The sequence below is a fragment of the Cygnus olor genome, chromosome 3, assembly GCF_009769625.2.
Source record: "Cygnus olor isolate bCygOlo1 chromosome 3, bCygOlo1.pri.v2, whole genome shotgun sequence".
Classification (NCBI taxonomy): Eukaryota; Metazoa; Chordata; class Aves; order Anseriformes; family Anatidae; genus Cygnus; species Cygnus olor.
In genome coordinates, this window is record NC_049171.1 from 77,275,651 (window position 1) to 77,296,804 (window position 21,154).

The following is a 21,154-nucleotide window of genomic DNA, read 5'->3' on the forward strand; positions in this document are numbered from 1 at the left end:
GTAACCAAACGGAAGTTCTTAAGACAGCCTTTTTTCTTTAGCGTGGCACTACTAAGTTAAACTTGTCTTTATTGCTGGAGCTATTTTCTTTTTGGTATTTCATTTTGTGTTTTAGTCTTCTGTAGTACCCTTCCCTTTGTAGGAAACAAAGGAATAGTTAATGGGGCTAAAACAGAAACTCTCCTGTGAGGTAACATGGGTGTTAAACTTCTAAAACTTCATGTTAGACAGGTGTAATACATAAACAGCAACCACTCCTGAAATACTGTCAATGTTCTTTCATTTGAAATATTCAGTTAGCCTTTTGTTAGAGAGGATAGCTGCAGTATCTGACTGAAGAACAATTTTTTCTCCCTATGGAAGACTAGGATTGGATTTGTTTTCAGTTAGAGCAATCACAGTAGTTTTAACACTTTGATTTAAAGCATTCTCTATTAAAGTTGTGTTAAATTCTTTATCGTTGTTTGCTAAACACTGCAAACCGTGATGTTTTACAGAGTCAAGCGAAGTCTCTTGCGGAGCAAAAAAGATTTCCATTTGCTACTGATAATGACAACACAAATGAAGAATTGGGTAAGGTTTCTTATATGAGTTTTGTGCAGGTGAAGTACATGCTGAGTAGTAGTATTGAATGTTTTGAAGCTAAACTATTGATTCCTAAGTGATACATTAATTTTAAAACTATCCTAAAAAAAACAGTGTATTTTCTCTGGTTGCAAAAAGAGAAAACAGATATGTCTTCCTAAAAGTCCTTTTTGCTGTGCTCACTGGAATTCTTCATTGAGTCTGCTTAAGCAGGTGTTCAGAAATCCTTTTGATTAAATCCCATTAAACAGCGTCAACTACTTTCTACTTCCCTTTTTTCTGTTGCTATTGATGGCTAAAACTATTCAAGCATCCAGAAAAATCTCAGTGGGATGTGCTTTCTGACATGTATAGATCTTGGATCTGTTTTGCCCTCTCCACACGTTCTTCTCATCAATGCTTACAGGTAGCAAGAAGGCTTTCTGAATTTCTGTCCTTCTGCAGTCCACTACTTGTTGATGTTTTTTCAAAGCACACTTGGGGCAGAAGATGGAGGCATTTCAAATAAAGCAACAAGAAATCCTTTTCCCAAAAGCTTTGAGGAAGAAGTTACTTGCACTGCTTCTCCTAAATGGTATCCTCTGAAGGAAGCAGGGGCACTACAAGGCAGCAAAGAGATTGGTGAGAATGTGTTTCAAGGAAGACAGCAAAGGGTCTTTTGTATAAGAGCAAAGAGAGTCTTTCCTCATAATTTGTCTAACAAAGTTAAAACAATTGGGTAGTTATTTGTTGATGTAACTTCTGCCTTCAAGGATTTGTCCAGCAAAAGTTAAGGGTTTAATCTTTCATATTCCTAGCATACCTAACTATGTTACTAGAATCTTTCAGGGAATACTGAACTTCCAACCAGGAGAAAATATTTGATGCTTTAATATCTGTACTGTAGACTCTGAAGACTATGTCAGAAAGTCCCTATCCTCACATTTTGCCTGTAGGCTGACATCTACCTACCCACTTTATTTCAAGTATGTCATGGTGTGAGGAGCCTGGGTCCCTCTTGCTTCTGTGCTACTCCTTGTAACTGTTCTGAGGAAAAGTAGTGTGGAACGTATCTTGCATTCTGAAGAAATGTTAGTTTCCAAATACTTGGACAAATGGATCATTGTTAACCCTTAGATTTTTCGTAATGGAGTAGACTTGTAATGTTTCTAGTACTTGAAGATTAATTGAAAAGCTGGAATTTAAAAAGCTGATATTCTGTCAGCTACTGTCAATCACTTGCCATAGCTTTACAGACATAGTCTACAGCCTCGTGTGTTTTGCCAAGAGTCTTGAGTAAAGATAAAACTGAAACTCATTATCAGCAAGGCAAGTAGTTTCCATTTTCTTGCTTCCTCAGCTTTTTTCTTTAATGCTAACATGTTTGAATTCATTTTCTTTTTATTTGCCGATTGTTCTGCGTGTGGGGATTGGAACCGTAAAGATGATACCAAGAACCATGTAGGCCTGGAGACTAATGAAATGACAAAAACTCAACAGCTCTTCAAACTGTCCTTGATTCTTCCTGTTTTCTTTCAGTTGGTGGCTATGCTACATGTCTGCACAGAGTGAAGCTTTTCATGTATTGAGGAAAAAGCTTGTATTGCACACGCACTTCCTTTTGTGTAAAAGAAATGCTCCAAGAATTAAGGAGTCTCTGGATTAAATACATTTCTCACTTCTTTCATTTATCTTTTTTCTTCCTTTAATGAACAGAGTTTAGTGACGCTGCCTAAAGATTGTGGCCTGCCTGAAAAATGTCTGTCCCCTGTAAAAATATTTCTGTTCCAATTGGCTTTATTTTTCTGGTTATGTTTGAGTAAATAACTAAGCTGATAGACCTCATCCATTCTGCTTGGACGACTGCTAAAACTCAGTAGAAGTGTGGGAAAAGGTAAAATTCCAGTGCCCAATTCTGCTGTCAGCTGTTCATGTGAACTGCTGGGAGAAATCTTTTTCTTTACCTTTCATAGCTCTAGTCTGCAAGATGCTTGCTTTTTGTGGGCAGTGTGGGTAGATCTTAGTCCAGAGCTAAGACCTGTGAAATATTGTTTCATTAAGTGTGTTGTAGGTATTCAGCTGTCAAAACTGAACTTGAGTCGCATAAGCACAACCACAGCTTTTCAGCCTTGTGACTTGACTATTTTTGTATCTTGTGAAGATTACAGGAACATGTTACTAAAAACAGTGGTCTGTTTCTTTTTCAAATACTTAGCTTCTGCTCCAAAGGCAGGGTATGAGAACTTTAAAACTTTTCATACTTTAAAATGGGTAAGGATTCTGTGTTTTTCAATCTCAGTTTTATAAACAACAGAATCACTTCATTTTTTCTAGGCATTTTAAGTGAAGGAAAAAATTGTGAGCTATTAAAGTTTAGCAAAAATTATGCAAACAAGTAAAATCAGATGCTTTCTAATGGAAGTATCAAAAAACTATTAGTGTTAGCCAAGCTCACTTAGAATTGAGAGTTCATGCAGGGCTACCAAATGGGGTCCTGGTGCCTTTCCTGGTCCTAAGTACTTTAGAAGCTAACATGAACTATTTCTTAAACTGCTTGCAAAAAAGAGGGGGGTGAGGGACAAAACCCCAATTCTGAGGATCATAATCCAAATTGAAATAATTAATAAGGGGTAGGTAATGGTTGAAGAAGGCAATTTCAGTGGCAGTTTAGAAAACATTTGACTAATATAAGTTTCTAGTATATACATTATATATATTCCTGTAAATGCAACCAAATTGTAAATGTATATGCAAAGAAAACCGGCTGTTTTTTGATGTTTTACTTACACTTGTAACTTCTTGTTAGCAATTGCTTACGTGTTGATTGGCAACGGCCTGTATGATGAAGCCATTCGACAATTTTCAACAATGCTTCAGGTAAGCTTTCTTTTTGGGCTCCTCAAGCTAAATATAGTATTTAAGAGAAAAAAAAAAAAAACACTTTATGAAATTATGATCTAACCTATGGCTTTTACTAAACCAGATTGAATTAAGGGTTTTAAAAAGAGAATAACAGCTCTGATATTTATTGTTTGTCCAAGCATAAGCATGCTCTTAAAGTCAGGTGATTCAGCATCTTGGTTAGTTGGTGAGTATTTTTCTCATCTGTACGAATAATTTTTTGACATTTCAAAAAAAAGCATCTTCAGAAACTGACCTGTGCAAGACTGAAGTTCCTTTAATTACTGTCTTAGTGTGTAGACTGAGATCATTTCATTTTGCTGTGTGGTGGGGGGGAACGTGGGGGGAGATGGGCTGCAGTTAGGGTGTTGCTAGCAACATAAGGAGAAAACTGAGAGAGATGACTTACTGCTAGTGTCAAGTTCCACATTGCATTCTTAGTGATAATGCTTTTGTGTGCTGAGTTTATCCTTTTTCAGTGGTAAGCATTTGATGAGTTTGTAAGTAAAACTTAGTTAATGCTTCAGGATATTTATTTCTGATCAAGGTAAAGAATTCAGAATCTTCTATGAACTTGGGTAGCCACTTTTAAAACAAATAAACAAACAAAAAAAAGACAATAACAAAAACCCAATACCTAAACCTGATATCAAAATACTGTGTTTGTATGGCCAAGAACCTGTGACTACGAGAAGTATGTGCCTCTTTTTTGTTCTGAACTGGTTGTAGTGCACAAGTGGAAGTGGTGAAGTAGTACTGCAAATATCATGAGTGTTTTAACTCAGATGGCATATGGCTCATACTTTCAGTGAAAGTATAGCAATTCAACAAAATTATTATAGGGAACTTATCAGAGGACAAAAAAACTATGAATCAGAACTTTTTTCAGTTATTTAGAGATCTGTCATTGGTTTGCTTCTAACGTAAGGAATGATTTAACTTTTTTCTAATGAAAAATCCTGCTTCTAAAAATCACTGGAGTTATAAGGCTTTTTCTGCCTTCTCTTGAGTAAGAAGGTAAAATAGAAAGTGAAGATAAGCAAGATATAACAACTGTAGAAAGTAACTTTGAAAAGTGTGCATGTAACAGAGTAGATTTGTAATGAACACACTTCAGTTGAAATCATGATATCATGATTGCATGCCTCAAAGAATGTAGAGTCATTAAGATCATTCACTCTGTCTTCCATAAGACAATTTTAAATACACTTAAAGTAAGTATTGGAACATTTAACAGAACAAAACATTCATTCTTAGTCATTATATTAAAAGTAGGAAAGTTACCTGAACTTGACATTGGCACGTGTACAGTGGGATCAGCTGAAGTCTGGCAAACTGTCAGCATTGGTTACACCACTTATCTGTTGTTTAGTCAATGCAGTAATTTGTTTCCTGGCAGTTGTCCCAGGTAAATGAGACCAGGCCTATACTACAAACTTCCATAGCACAGCTACGTACCTGGTTGCAGGTATTTAAATAGGCAATTCCTGACTGGATTTCAGGGGAAACCCTAACTGCATAGGCCTACTTGTGCCAAGAAAACCAGTTCTGCAGTTGTAGTTCTTCACATTTGGGTGGGAAGCCATGGCCAGATTACATTTTATTGCACAAGATGTTGTTTAACTAATAGAACCCCTCAGAGCCTAAACTCCTTTCCTTTTGTGTTATAAAACTAAATCATAAATACAATGAGAAGAAAGGAATATAAAAGTATACCTGTAACTTTTCTGTATCTCACTGTTGGGTGCTTTTGCTATAAAATAGTGTTTAAAATGCATTTCTCACATGAAGTCTCTTCTCTCCTATCAGATTTGTTGGAGATGTTTAGCTCTTTTTCCAGACAAATACTACCCAGTAATTCCAGTATATAAAACTGGAAGTTGTGAACATGTGAAAGTATAGGGTGTAATACAATCAGTGTAATATCTTTGCCTGGTAGCTGTGGTTGTTCATTGCTTGCTAGTTGATACAACAAGAATTAAACATTTATTGAAGAAAGATGCTTATTTTTTGACTGATTATTACATTTGTTTTTAATCTAACAGGAAGAACCAGAACTGGTTAGTGCAATCTATGGACGAGGGATAGCATATGGAAAAAAAGGACTCCATGTAAGTAGATGATTATTTAAAATTATAGGTTACTGAATTATTTGAATCTGAACTATAAGAAGGCCTGTTACAGGAGGAGCTTAGATTGATCAGTATGTACCTATCAAGTTCTAAACTCAATGCTATAGGCGATGCAGAAGTGTCCCATTTCCTTCCCTTGGTAGGTGCTCTGTAACCTAGTGATCTAGTGGACCGTGCTACACGGCCCATGGGTACATTCTTTGTGGGACTGTGAAAGTATAGCAACATGAAGCAAGGATGCCAAAGGAGAATAGAGGAGCAATTGTGAGTGGTGAATAGTAAGGCTGAGAGCTGGGAGCGACAGCTGCTTGAAAGGGTTATCAGACAAGATAATGAGCAGTGTCTTCTAAAAGGCAGGTTTCTGAAGCCCCACAGAATTAATCTTTGTATCTGGTCTGTATTTGGAAATGAAAGTCTTTTATTGCAACATGGAAAATCATCAGCTCTTGCAGTCCAGTAGGCTTTATATTGCTTCTTGATGGACATGCTTCTTCAAATCTTATTGAACAAATTAATACATTTCAAGTTAAATTACTTGCATCTGATGGCTCAAAATTTTCCTGAGCAAAAATAAGTTTTAAAGTAGATAGAGTTTATGTAGCCTGTTAACTCATGATTGAGTGGTCTCTGGGTATTCTAGAGGGAAGAAGAGTTGAATAACTTCTTGAAAATTTCTTGTGTGTAGGATCTTTAATTCTTTAGTGGTGCTGACAGGAGCTTAAAGTCCCTCTTATTTGCATATTTTTAACAGCAGCCTGATTTTTTTTTCTGAGTTTTTTTAGATGTTGCTACGGTTTTGCTTCATAAAATGAGGTTTCTGTCAACAACACTTTTGAGACACAAAGATGGTGTTTAGCATGTTAAAACTGGTTATATAGCAACTTGCTATGTAACCAGTCTTTTGTAGGTGAAGCAAGCCCCATCCTACAGTATATTGAGGAAAATATAAAAACTTAGACAAGACACTGATGCCATCAACTGATTGCCAGAACTCCTCAGATCGGCTTATAAATGGTATTGATGAAAACACCGGTGTGAGTGTGCATGTGTGTTGGAGTTCATGTGAGAGCTTGAGCCAGCTTTGCTGCCAAGAATAAGTTATTAGAACTGCAACACAAAATTGATGTTTACAAGCAGAGTTCATTTTTCTTATAGCACATAGGTGTTTTTCGGCTATTTGTAGCATGCTGCATCTTAATCTTGTTAGCAAAAGTATGAAGAGCATTTAATGTAAATCGATGCACTTTCAGAGTCTTAGTCAAATTAATTGTTCTTCAGTGTTCAGAGTGTATTACTGTAAGTACGCACGGTTATTTACCTTGTTTATTTCTCTCCTTTTCAGGATATGAAAAATGCTGAACTTGCTCTTTTTGAGCTCAGTAGGGTAATTAGTCTAGAACCAGATCATCCTGAAGTATTTGAACAACGAGCAGAAGTGAGCATTTTTTTTTATCTTTTCAGATCTTTGGAAGTTGTTGCAATTACACAGTATTTTCAAGTACAATTTTCCGTGTAATTTCTGGAATATTTACTTTTAAAATTAAACATACACAGTATGGAGTTACTATAGACAATAGAATAGCATATGTTATGTCTAAGTGTATAGTTATTTATAAAATGTATTTATTTATAAATGTTTTTTAGTAATCTTGATCTAAAAATATGAAAGGCATTCATATAATTGGGATATGGGCAAATTTTGACTGGGAGGAATACTTTGCCTAAACTGAAAAGGTTTGAGAACATTTTAATTACGTTTTCTGTTGAGTGTGTTGGAATTACTTTGAAATACAGTATTTTGCTTTGTTTGTCTTGTTTCTATTCAAAATACTAAGTTCCTAAAAATGATGATGGTTGGAAGTACACTGGTATTTCAAGGGAAAGATGCTTTCAGATTTTCTATTTCATAAGAGTTTAGAAAATAAATAGTAGAATTTTCTGTCCTGTTCTAGCAAATACAGTTATTCTGTTACAGCTGAACATGAAAAAGAATAGTCTTCATATTTCTAAACCTAATCCATTCAGCCTGCATGCTCTACACTTATGTTTTTGTTGGCTCTCTTAGATACTGTCCCCACTGGGACGAATCAGTGAAGCATTATCTGATCTCACCAAAGCTATTCAGCTACAGCCATCGGCACGGCTTTACAGGCATAGAGGCACTCTGTACTTCATATCTGAGGTTAGTGGATTTGGGTGGTTCTGTTTGGTTCTGGTCATGTGGGTGTTGCTGTTGTTGTCTTTTTTGTTTGTTTGTTTTCTTGTGTGTTTTTTATACCTGTTGCTAGTTTTGTTCAAGACCATCTTTCCTATTTAAATGGAGGGAGGGGAAGCCTTGTTTTTCCTGTATTTAAATTTCCAACAGTTCAAAGATATTATTCAAGGATTTCATCTGCATTTCTATTTAATGCAGAGAAGCAGAGGGCAACTACATGGTTTACCTTGTGTGTCTCCAGTTATTGCGTGTTTGAGGAATAGGATATAGATAAAGAATTAGATTTATAACCTCCAGTTGCATTTAAGTATTATTATTAAATACCAGTCTAAAAAGGAAAAGCTATGGCCGTCACAGTAACTACTATATATGCTTAAAAAAAATCTAATATCCTGTTCTGTTATGTAATCAGTTTGTGTTGATATTCTTACGCTTTGAAGATAAGTTACTCATTTTAAATTAAAGATTGTCTGAATTCTAAATAACTGACAGCTCACTGTACTCTGATCTGTCTCTGTGTCTAGTCTTTTTTTCCATTTACTTTGTTTTATACAGCACTTACTGAAAAGAAAGTTGAAAGTGCATTATCCATTCCTTATTTGTTGATATTCTGAGTGGCAGTTTACAATCATTGCTGCTTGGCCCTGAGAGTAACTTCATATGTCAAAGAAAATTCTGTAGTTTAACTTTATGAGAATACAAATATATATTACTCTTTATTTGTGTAGTGTTTCTTCTGTCATCTAAAATCCACTTTATCACAGGATTATGCAACAGCCCACGAAGATTTTCAGCACTCACTGGAACTGAACAGAAATCAGCCTATAGCTATGCTTTATAAAGGCTTAACCTTTTTTCACAGAGGACTCTTGAAGGTAAAGTTATGTTAAATAACAATTCTCTATTTGAGGTTATTTCCAAAAAATAGTTGTAGAAATCTCATTTGGTGTTGATATACATATTTCTCTCACATAAAAACTTTTTAAAGGCAAAGGAGTACAAGCAAAATGAAAATGTTTTTGGTCCAATTCTAACAATGTAATGCTTCATAATATGACATGTAAGTACTGCTGGTCTTGATGGATATTGGTAAATCAGTCATAACTGATGATGTGTTTATGTGGTGCTTTCAAAGATGTTTGTATTTTGCATCTCTGCTGAGATCTGCATGGTTATATTAAACTCTTTTTTTCATGAAATGGAGACTCCTTAGAGGAGTCTATGAATGGGAAAGGGATGAAGAGGAAAATAATGTTAAATTCTTTCTTGAATGAGCTAGAAACAAGCTATTATTCAAAGAAACCAGGAATAGAGAACCCTGCATCCGTGCCTGTGTATTTTAGTTATAAGTTGATTCTGAAATGCTCATAAGTAAATAGAGGGAACATAATTGCTCCCTCAGACTCTAAAATGAGCAGAGAAGTTGTTTCCTTTTTCAGTCAACTGAAACTAATTTGAGAAGCAAAGATGTAACTGTGATTCCTAAATTCCAACAGAGTGGATTTTTTTTGCCTTTACTGACAGCTTGGAATTCAGTAAAAGTTCGTATGAAGAAAGCCTGACAGAACCAGGAGACAACCCAGAACTCCTGGGTTTTAGCCCAGTATCTTTCATAGTTTATCACTACCCTTTTTGTATCCAAGCTGGTATTTTCCCCTCACACACACACACTCACTGTACAAGGTGAGAGCTCCAGGTTGTCATTGAACTTACTGTCTGTATCTTATCTCAGTCAAGTGAGGTACTTACAAATAATAGTTGGATTGAATTTCTGATTCTTGGTGTAGACAGCCAAAAGCCCAGAAAGTGAAAATGGAAATATAACTGACAAGAATAAATAATGCCTCAATTTTCAAGACAGGAACAATTCTTTCTTCTTTCAGATTTGCAAATCAACACAATTCTATGCATTCTTCCACCCCATTTTTTTTCTTCTTGGAGGAAGTATCTTACCCATTATTGCTCTTTCATCCCTCTCTAATATTCTGGTTCTGAGAGACTGGAAATGCAGAGCCACTCAGTAACAGGCATACCTCTACTCTTGTTTATCCTCTAATAACTTACAGTCGGGATCAGCAAGGCTGTACAGGTCATCTCTTAGGTTTTACTAGGCTTGCTGGAAACTGAGCTTTGGCTCCATTTGGGAGGGTGTTAGTTTTTGAGGGGTGTTAATTTTTGAGTGAAAAGTCATTGCTTTCGGGGATAATCTTCTGGCATTTGAAACTTATCTAGAGCACACAAGATGGTCAGTAATGGTAGGTGACTATCTTATATTTTTGTTCAGTAAGTATTTTGGTGCTTCTAGTAGTTAGTACTCGGAATATATTTGATGCCTGTTCTAAATAAGAATCTTGATAGGGTTTATACTAACTCTGTACAGGCAACTTAAGTCTTACAAAGTTTTGATGAATAACTAAATCCATGGCTAGTAACTATTGAGGATGCTAAAATGGCATGGATGTAATAAGCGACAAAACTTTTCTGTTGTTATCTCTCTATAGGAAGCCATTGAGTCTTTCAAAGAAGCTCTGAAGCAGAAAGCAGACTTCATAGATGCCTATAAAAGTCTGGGACAAGCCTACAGGTAAGGACATTCAGAAATAGTTTTAAATTTCTTCTGATTGTATTCTTTAAAAAGCACTCCTAAATTTCACACGTTTCACACGTTACAAAACCGTGCAGAATCATCTGTCCTTGATAGCTCCTATGGCCAGTATGGCTATGTCAGCATGTGTTCAATAGAAATAATTTTCAGGTTTGCTCTGTAGTTTTAATTCAGTCCCTTGCAGCTGTGGATCAAAGGTTAGGTGAATGGCAGATATCAGTAAGATGGGAACATAAAATAGTCATCAAGTGAATATCTCTGCACATTGTAGTTCTTTTCCCAACCTGCTGTGTCTTGTCAACTTTTTATTTCATATTTTAAATTACTATTTTTGGAAAGTACTGATCTGCAGCAGAAATGCTGTTGCAGCATAAACATCTTCTGTGTACCAAGGGTTAAATGGGGTAGGGATGGTACACAAGCATTTAGTACAGATTTTAGTTATGTGGTCGTGGCTGTATGCTTCCTTCAGCATACAGAAAGTGCAGTATTTACTGAAAGCAGTGAATTACATTTATTACATTATTTTTTTATTATTAGCTTTGTGGACTTGTGCCTTATTTATCACAGTCTCTGCATTCTGAACTCAATATAATGGTTAGTTTCCTCATGAGTTTTTCTGTGGTATTTGTTACTGTGGTGTGTGAATACTTTTCAGGTGCTAATGAATTGTCAGTAATTTAGCCTGGAACATGGGTAGGTGCCTTTTTACATTTCCAATAAATCCTTTAACTCTATTGCTCTGTGTTTGGATGTGAGACTCTCTCTCTCATCTGTTCTATCCTGTGTCCAAGAAACTTCAGTCTGTAGAAGTTTTACTTTGAGGGATGGGGGCGGGGGGGGAAACAAGCTTTTTAAAGTTTCATTTTGCAGTGGATTGTTGTCTTACAAAGCAAAAGTCACTAAATCAGAGCATTCCAATCAGCTGAAGTATGTTGCTTTTCTCCCTTCTCACTGTCCACTACACTCAAAAGTTCTCTGGTCCTCAGGAAATAATGGTAGGATTGTAAAGGAAACTGTTCATTTCTTGTTTTGCTTGGTTTTTGTTTTATTACACTTAATATGCAAAGCACAATTACTGTTGACTTCTAAAATGCTCAGCAGTTAGATAAGGAATCTCAGCCAACAACCAGAAGATGAATGGAATATTGTTTAATAACAGAGGGGACTATAACTAGAGGCCAACTATGAAAGTCTGAAATACTTTCCCATAAACACACAGGTGTTATGATAGGCAGAAATAATATCTGAGTTCTCCAGGACAGCCGTTAGTTAACATTAGCTGACAGATTCTTTTTTCCTTCTAAAATTGTGTATTTTAAGTTCACACCTTCTTTCTTCTACATTTCAAATATGGTGCTTAAAAAAATCTTTTAAAGATTTTTTTTTTTTGTAGTGGAAGTAGGCAATTCTGAGTCTCTGATTTGTCCTTCTCCACAACATCAGTTATGGCATTTTACTTAATTTCTGCTTTGAGTCTAGTGACTTCTGTGTTCGTGCATGTGTTTGAAACAGAAGAGCTGTGGTTAATCACTGATCTATCTAAAAATTCTTTTTGGCAAATGTATTTAAAACTAGTTAATGTTGTTAGTCTTTTCCAGCATTGCTAGTTTGGATTAATTTCGGGTAATGTAATTTGACCTAGAAAGAACTTCAAGATCTTAAATTTTAAAAATCAGTCTCCTGGATAAATATTTGAGGAAAAAATTACTTGTGTACTATTTCTATTTTTGTTTATTCTGGATAGTAAAAACAGCCACAGAGAAACTAAAAGCTGTCCTGACCATGGAGTAAGTTGCTACGTTTGTTAGTATGTTTTTAGTTTCATCTTTCAAACACCACACGCTTTCTTCTTATTCAACATTTTAAGTATTTTGTATATTAAATAAAGTGTTTATATAAAAAAGTTAAAAGATCTGTCACAGATTTGCAAAAAATGCATTCTTCGAAAATGCAGTTTTGGTTCTGTTAGGTTCTGAAAGCCATACTTAGAGTATTTTTTTAATGGTTTATGTCCATTCAGAATTGTGGAAGATTTTTGTGGTCTTGTGGCATTGCATATTAGAGTACACTTTTCAGCTAGTAAAAAACTGTGTGCAGCTGTTACTACCATTGAAGAACAGTTAGAGAATTACCGCTTTTCCTAAAGAAATTTTCCATTAGTATTGCATTCCATTTTAATGATATCCCCGGTGGACACATGAAAGTAGCTTTTAACAAGCAATTTTGTTGTCACTGTTACCTTCTGTATTCTTCACTTTATACTTTATGGAATTCTCTAGGGAACTTGGCAACTTTGATGCTGCTACAGAGAGCTTCCAGAAGGCTTTGCTGCTAAATCAAAATCATGTTCAGACATTACAGCTCAAAGGAATGATGCTTTATCATCATGGTAGCTTAGATGAAGCACTGAAGAATTTTAAGGTATGTAGTGTAAGACCCACTTTAAATAAGAAATCAAACTATTTTAACAAAAATGAGTATATAAGAAATGTTTTAAAAAAGACAAATTTCAAGTTTTACATTCTGAATGCAGATAGGAATGTGCATTTGAATTAAAATGCAGTTTAAGTCTGTCATAAAAGATTTATTAAAACCTTACAGTTTAAAATTAAAAATAAAATTTGGCTAAAACTAAGATACTTCTTCTAACTGCTTTATGAATTTCTAAAACCCTGCTCTGGTTGAAATGTTTTATGTTTTTTGAAACTGGTAATTGTGTTCTAGCTAATATTTTACTTCGGGTTGAAACCTAAATGATTTTTTGTTCCTGGGGGAAGAAAGGATTTAGTCTTCTTCATAATTTTAAGCTTAAACTATGCATATGAAGAAAGTTCCAGTGTTTTGGAACAATAATTTCTGAGGCATTTTCTGTGTTTTGAAACAACTTGCAGTATGTAGTTATCCACTGACCTTGAAAAAAAAAGTGCCTAATTCCATACGTAAGTAAAATCTCACCCCTTTCCATTGACATTGAGTAACAGCCTCATTTTGGAGGCAGAACAATAATGATACAGACACGTGGTTAACATTTGCTTTTAAAACAATAATTGGAATGAGATGTGGACATGACTATATCCCTTGCTGAATGAGACCGTGCTTATTCCAAGGATAACACTTCCTTAGTCATTACATATTCCTCTTGTGTAACACAATTTGTAGATACTGGTATAATTGAAAAGATGCTTTAACTTTTAAGGCAGAGATGCTCCTCTAAAGAGAGGTAATTGTTAGAAAAAGAATCAGAGCATTGTTTGAATGAATGAATATCAATTTGCTGTGTGTTTAACATACAGTAAATATTTGACTAACGTAATGAAGTGTACTAATGCATGAACTAATGAAGATATCACACCATTTCTCCAATCCATATGTTGAACTAGTCAAAAAAAAAAAACCACATTAATATAGTGAGTGTTTTTTTCTAGTTTCATTCAACTAATGAAACTAGCACTATTATCGTTAGTGCAAACACTATCTACTTTCATAACAATCAGTGTGATCAAAAGCATATTTGCATTGGCATTTCCTTTTCTTTAGTAAAGCTGGAAATGTTTTTCTTCACTAGCAATTTAAGTGCCCAGAAGAATTTGAAAGAAACCTTTGATGGAAAGTACTTCTTAATAATCAGTAAATCTTTTCATTAGTGGAGGTCTTCTGATGAAACAGGTTAGCTTATTTGAAGATTCTCATTCTCCGTTTCTTGATTTGTGGGTGCTTTATTCGTTTAACCTTCTAGAGGTGTCTACAGCTAGAACCATACAATGAAGTATGCCAGTATATGAAAGGACTCAGCCATGTTGCAATGGGACAGTTTTATGAAGGCATAAAAGCTCAGACTAAAGTTATGTTAAATGATCCACTACCAGGCCAGAAAGCCAGCCCAGAATATCTGAAAGTGAAATATCTCCGAGGTGAGTTGAATTTTTTTTCCTTAAATCCTGTAAGAACCCTGAAAGTGCAAGTGTGGTTATAATTATGGCCATTTTAAGGAAACGTTGTACATCCTGAGGAGCACTGTAGAGTGTATCATGCAAAAAATGTACACACTTGCTTGTTCATGCAGTTAAAAGCTGGCACCGTAAACCAAATGCATGTTTCTGTGAAATGGTAAAGTGGTACTTAGCTAAAGTAGGCTTATTTCTGTCTTGGACATTAGCTAATAACAAAACTTGATTATTGAAGAGTAATACCCTATTTAAGTTATGTTGGATAACCGACAAATGTATAATCTGTTTTCTGGTCTTACATAATTACGGAAGTAGAATGATCATGCAAACAGTATTTAATTTTATTTCTTTCCTCCAGAGTATTCTAGATACTTGCATGCACATTTGGATACCCCTCTTACAGAGTATAATATTGATATAGATCTTCCTGGAAATTTCAAGGACCACTGGGCCAAAAATCTTCCTTTTCTTATAGAAAATTATGAAGAACAGCCAGGGTTACAGCCACATATAAAGTGAGCAATTTTATTTTTTTTAAGCCTACTCAAAATGCTTTTTTTTCTGCTTGACTTTTAACAATGTTATCCTGAGGCACTTATACTGTGGAAATCCAGTGAGTGTAGGTTCTTTCCAAAATTGTAGTGACTGGAGTTGATTCAGTTCATAAGAGAGGAAGAATGAAACTTACGATGACTTTTTTTCAATTTGATCTTCACGTAAGCATTGTTTCACATGATTGTTTCACATCATACAGCTTTAATGATTTACCATTCTGTTTTCTTTGCAATTAATGTTAAGGCATTGAAAAGTTTGAGATGCTTAGTGCAGTGTTATGTAGCACCCTTACTACAGTTTCTTGCTATGTGCTAAATTTTATTTTGTTAGAGGTGTAATTTCTCAACTATTAAATAGATTTGTTAATAACAGATGGGTTTCACTGGGAAAATATTCTCCAGTACAATTTAGATAACCCATATTTTAGGGGGAGCATAATATCAGCTAACAGAGCAGGGGATTTATTAGACTAGTCTTTGGAAATATGCACTTAAAGGAAGGATAGCAATTTCTCCTGATATAAATGAATTTATAGATATATTCTCACTTATTCCCTCTGTGTAAAAGTAATGCTGAGTTAAAAACATATGGCTTTTGTGCTAAAATGATAGATTCTATTACATATACACAAGAAGCTTTTACGGAATTAAGGGATAATTTGCAGAATAAGACTTCCAGTTTCTATATGTATGCTTTCCTTACTTAGTGTTGAGGTTTCTCAGGTAAGTGTGACATTGAAGGACGGTGTATTATTGGTTAACTTTTAGTGCCACTTACTATGAGAAAGTCTGAAGGCGAAATAGTTTTTGACAATAATAAGATCAGTAGGATGAGGATTTGATTTGAGGTACTGAGTATAACTGCCATATACTATGTATGTTTAGTGAGGTGGGAGGAGAAATGAGTGTCAAAAATTCAGTTTTTGAGTATTTCCCACGTGAACAGTATGGATTACCTGACAAACAAATTGTGTTTTATAACTTCCAGGACCTATGTTGCCAAGTTATGTCTGATGTATGTTTTTCTCCTCTATAAGAGATGTGTTATTTCAGAATTTTGAAAGCTATAAGACTGATGTGCAAGAACTCATATGTGTAGCTGATCATCTGGGTTCCATGATGCAGTATGAGACACCAGGATTTCTTCCAAATAAAAGAATACATAGAGGTATACTGAAAAAGCTCTGTGAACTTGAGAATTAAAAAATTAATGTGGTTACAATTTAATGCCATGCCTTTGCTATCTGCAAACTGGTCTTAAGCTCTACTCATTTCAGATACTTATATAAAAAGTTTAAAATGAAAATAATTATATCAGCAAATTTCCTGGAAAACATGATCTCCCAGTTTTTATTGATACGGACAGTTTCTTCTGTAAATACATCACTTCCCTGCTTCAGTTTTCCTGTCTGTACAAAAAGAAGTGTGTGGTTCTAATTGCTTTTCTGTTTTTGTTGTTGTTTGTCCTTCTCTCCTCCTCCTCCCAGCAATGGGATTGGCTACTTTAGAAGTAATGCAAGCTGTGCAACGGACATGGGCAAACTCAAAAGTTCGGATGAATGGGAAAACCAGACTGATGCAGTGGAGGGATATGTTTGATATTGCTGTGAAGTGGCGAAGGTAATGTTAAAGAAGAGAGAAAACAAGCCTTAAGTTGTAATAATGGTGCATGCTTCAATTAACCAAAGGGCTGGAGTCCGAACAGGTAGAACAATAGTTCTTTCTTTGCTAGAAACAGGTGAATAAACTAAAGGGAGTCAGTCTTAGCCTATATACTCGAATGTATCTTTGTGCATATCTTGATCCAATCTGAAGAATCCAATGCATTCCATAAAGGGCGTCGTAACAATAACTAATCTAAATGAAGAGCTCAGACTGAGGCATTCTGGGGTTAGAGGGATTCTTTATGTGGTGTGCTGTTTCATTTTATTTTTTTTTAAATTCTTCATGGAAAAAGAGTAGACTAAAACAAAAGTGTGTTGCTAATGTGGAGAGGATGGATGAGTTTTGGTAGGTAAACACAAATAGATCATTCAAAGGTAATTAAGATCAAACCAAATAAGGTGTGTTTTTTTAAATACCTCATTATATCTTCTATTAATTCTCAATTACTTTCACATTAAACTGTTATCAGAAGTAGAAATACTTTTTTTTTAAAAAAAAAGTTCTACATAATATATTTTAAATCGTCTTGAAGACTTTTTCTTTTTTTTTTAATGTTTACTTGTTTTTTCTACCCCATCTCTATGGAAAAATTGCACAAACTGATTGCTGGAGACCTGAATCTGATTATCTCTTGCTATTGCAAATATCAGTTATGGTTTTTTTTCATTACTGTACAACTAGCAAGAACGCTTTTTGCCTAAATAATTATTTGTTTGAATAAATTCATTTTTTGTTACGTTTTTAATCTATGAAGTTATTAGCAAAATACTCCATAGTGCTGCCTTTCTGAACAGCCTTTTGGAACATCTTGCTTTCCCATTTGGAGATTGATAGGTTTGGCGAAAGGATTGCTCTAGTTTTGTTTCAAATGATGCCCAGTTGATTGAGCAGAAGTTGTCATAGCTAGTATTGTTTCTGAAACTGTTGGCCTTGAAGACAACAGACGTTTAACAGCAGTCTGTGACAATCTTGTCAGCTGAAATACTCAACATTCAAACTTTTTATTTTTTGTGTGATTGATTCTCATGAAATAATTCACAAAAATTGCAGTAATATGGCCATGTAATGATGATCAGATTGGTCTCATCATATCAGGTTCCTCAATAAGAAAAGTTACTAGCTTGGACTCTATAGATAAGACCAGTGGTCAATATAACTTTGCATCCTGTCAACAGCAAGAGCTAGTTGCAGGTTCATAAGAAAAAGTACAAGAGTAAAACAAGCACAAAACAATCATCCAGAATAGTTTCCCAGTCTGTCATAGTTTTCTGTGGCTTGTGCATTTTCTTGAGTCAGAGGTGTCCAATAACATACTCAGAGTTGTAGAATCATAGAATGAGGCAGAGCTTACGTTTTTCTGCTGTTATTCTGGCAGTAACAGCTGCAAAGAGCAAGAAGGAATTGAGGCATGTTTGTTTTTTTTTTTTTTTTTTTGTTTAAGTCCAGAAAGACAAAATACAGCAGTCACCTCACTTGTATTGGTTTAATTCTTTATAGGTTTTTGGTTCTTAAAATTTCTCCTTAGTTAACACCAGTGCATTAGAAACTAGCATACTGCAACGTCAAGCTCCCTACTGCACAGTATTCAATTTTGACATGAAGATTCCCATGACCTTCCAAGCAGTTAAGTCAGAGGTGACTCAGTGGACCTGGTACTAGACTTGCCCACATTTTTAGTTCTCATGCTGTGTGGGCATTTGTTTTCCTTAATACATCACTGATACTGAACTCGTTAATACTTAAGGTGAGCAATTCTGATGCAAAAAATTCTCCGCTAGAGCAAGTGAAGGCTGCCATAGGAGGAATCATGTGTATACCTTTATCAGTAGGAAGACATTCTTGTTTGTGGATTTAATGGGTTCTGTTGGCAATGAGAATCAGATTTTTCTTTTGTTCTATGCGCCCTAAAAATGGAATCATTGTAGGCATGTTTGACTGAAGAATCCCAGTTACTGTAGGATAACTAATTTTCTTTGTTTATATGATAGTAGCAGCTAGAGGCCACAGTGGAGTCCCTGTTATAATTATTTCTTTTGTAAAGTAAAAGACAGTTGTGCTGCAAAGAGTCTATGATCTAATAAAAGGCTAAAACAGGTAGGTGAAACAAACAAGAGGGTGAGGAAGGAATATAGCAACACTAGCGTTAATAGTTCTTGTGCAGATCAGCGAGGTATAATGAGCCAATTATTAGTAGCAATCGGATTGATAGCCACTTCTTAAAAATAGACCTGTGTGAGAGAACAAAGTTCAATTAGAAATATTACATGGAGTGAAACATATGCCAATGTTAACGTCCTTTGTCTTTGTAGGATAGCAGACCCTGACCAGCCTGTGCTTTGGTTGGACCAAATGCCTGCCCGAAGCCTTAGTAGAGGTTTTAATAATCACATTAATTTAATCAGGTATGAGAGTTTTGCCAAACAGCTTTTTCACACACACCAAGGCGCTGTACCAAAATTTACTGGTTGTTTATGAAACAGCATGCACATTAAGGACATATGTATCTAATACTATATTATTTGCTTTAATATTTATTTTTTATTTTCTAATGGAATATTTATTTATTGTGCACTCTTATTTTTCACTCATGACATTTTCTCTCCCTCCTGGATTTCAATTGTACAACTGAGTTACAGCAAGATAAAAAGTAGTACCTGGAAGGTGCATATTTTTACATGCTGTTTTTAATTCCCAAATGATCTATTTTTTACATTTAAGGTAAAGTTAATCACAGCTGTAATTATTGCAGATGATATTTCTTGAAGACAGTTGCAATTATAATGAAACAGAGCTGTTTTATTGCCTTTATTCCCAATTTATAACAGGGAGGAAACAGTTTCTTTAGTTGTTCTCAAAGTAGGCCAAATTAAAGCAAAAATGACAAAATAAGTAACCTGTCAAAGGTAATAGGTGCATTTTCAAACAAAGCTCAAATTAAAGATTGAACCACTGTTGTACGTTCCATCTTCTCCCATTCTGCAAGACTCAGTATTGTACTCAAGGTAGTGCTACCTCCCACAAAGTGGTAGAAGTGTGAGAGACTCAATGTGGCAACATCACTGTCAATCACAGGAGCAGACTGTTTGTAACTAAATATGTAGCCAGATTACATTTTTTTTTTTTTCTCCCCCACTACGGTAAATATTGAATCTTTGATCTGTCATTCTGCTTTTATATCTACTTCTTCCTTTTTTGAGAATCTGCTTGGAAAAAGCAGGACAAGGGAAGCAAAGCCTTCTCAATAATTTTCAAGTAAAAAAAGTGATATTCTGATGTTCACAAACAGAAACTAATGATAATTCCTCCATGCTCATCCTACCATTCTACAAGGCTCCCCTTTACTTTAAGGAGCGATTACAATGTAGTTTTAAACTCCAGATTGCAATTGGTGGTTGCCCTTTAGGGATATACTCATTATTGGACAATCTTAGGCTTAGGCTTCTGTCTTCCCTCAAGTCAAGTGTTACATTTGGGCTCCAAACTCTGTCCATCTTTGCTGCATTCCTCTCTGCACACACATAAGCTCCAGCTGAAATCACAACAATCTATTCTTTGAGACAAGCGTGTCTTCCATGCTTCATCCATTTCTGTCTGTTTTTATTTTAAAATGGGAGAGGGGAAAGCTTAATTCTTAGGTAGACTAAGCTGGCAGAATACAAGGGCATTAATGTAGCAACACTTGATTACTATATTGAAATAACTTTAATATTTATTCTGAAGAAGTGCACCCTTGTCCAAGATCTCTGTCAGCAACTGTTTTTCACTGAGCAAGCACATTAATTGCTAGTGTTCTCTGCTGATAGGAAAACAAAACTCATGATTTACTATTTCAGTTATTGTGGTGGTTCTGTAGAAATTTAAAATAAGCATTATGAACTTTGAGAATGATAGGCCCACAGTTTTAATCTTTTGGTTTTGGATCAGCCTTGACTTTTGGAGATCTCATCAGCATTTTGATTGTGCATTTTTTGACAGCAAATTAATGATTATCAGTGAATTACCATTTGGGGGCTTTTTTAGAGGGAACACTAGATTTGAAGCAGCCTTAAGAGTTAATCATGGTTTAGTACTGGCTGCTGACTGCATCCTTTTTGATTCTAGGAAGCAATACTTGTTTGATTATTCTGCAGCCCAAGTAATAGCTGTTTTCACAGAATCATCTAGGTTGGAAGAGACCTCCAAGATCACCTAGCCCAACCTCTGACCTAACACTAGCAAGTCCTCCACTAAACCATATCCCTAAGCTCTACATCTAAACATCTTTTAAAGACCTCCAGGGATGGTGACTCCACCACTTCCCTGGGCAGCCCATTCCAATGCCTAACAACCCTTTTGGTGAAGAAGTTCTTCCTAATATGCAACCTAAACCTCCCTTGGCGCAACTTTAGCCCATTCCCCCTCGTCCTGTCACCAGGCACGTGGGAGAATAGACCAACCCCCACCTCGCTACAGCCTCCTTTAAGGTACCTGTAGAGTGCGATAAGGTCGCCCCTGAGCCTCCTCTTCTCCAGACTGAACAATCCCAGCTCCCTCAGCCACTCCTCGTAAGACTTGTTCTCCAGACCCCT

At 35.5% G+C, this 21,154-nt stretch overlaps 1 protein-coding gene across 2 annotated transcripts in view; it reads left to right on the forward strand.

Annotated features, from left to right (window-relative positions):
• The window catches only part of TTC13 (tetratricopeptide repeat domain 13), a 39,228-nt gene that overhangs the window by 3,481 nt on the left and 14,593 nt on the right, over positions 1 to 21,154 (forward strand). For both annotated transcript variants that reach the window (XM_040551134.1, XM_040551135.1), the window contains exons 3-15: positions 498 to 573; positions 3,371 to 3,441; positions 5,511 to 5,576; positions 6,940 to 7,032; positions 7,663 to 7,779; positions 8,577 to 8,687; positions 10,314 to 10,396; positions 12,700 to 12,841; positions 14,157 to 14,331; positions 14,726 to 14,882; positions 15,959 to 16,089; positions 16,409 to 16,541; positions 18,896 to 18,988. In XM_040551134.1, the coding sequence (XP_040407068.1) occupies positions 498 to 573; positions 3,371 to 3,441; positions 5,511 to 5,576; positions 6,940 to 7,032; positions 7,663 to 7,779; positions 8,577 to 8,687; positions 10,314 to 10,396; positions 12,700 to 12,841; positions 14,157 to 14,331; positions 14,726 to 14,882; positions 15,959 to 16,089; positions 16,409 to 16,541; positions 18,896 to 18,988 (1,448 nt within the window). The remainder of the gene's footprint in view (positions 1 to 497; positions 574 to 3,370; positions 3,442 to 5,510; positions 5,577 to 6,939; positions 7,033 to 7,662; positions 7,780 to 8,576; positions 8,688 to 10,313; positions 10,397 to 12,699; positions 12,842 to 14,156; positions 14,332 to 14,725; positions 14,883 to 15,958; positions 16,090 to 16,408; positions 16,542 to 18,895; positions 18,989 to 21,154) is intronic.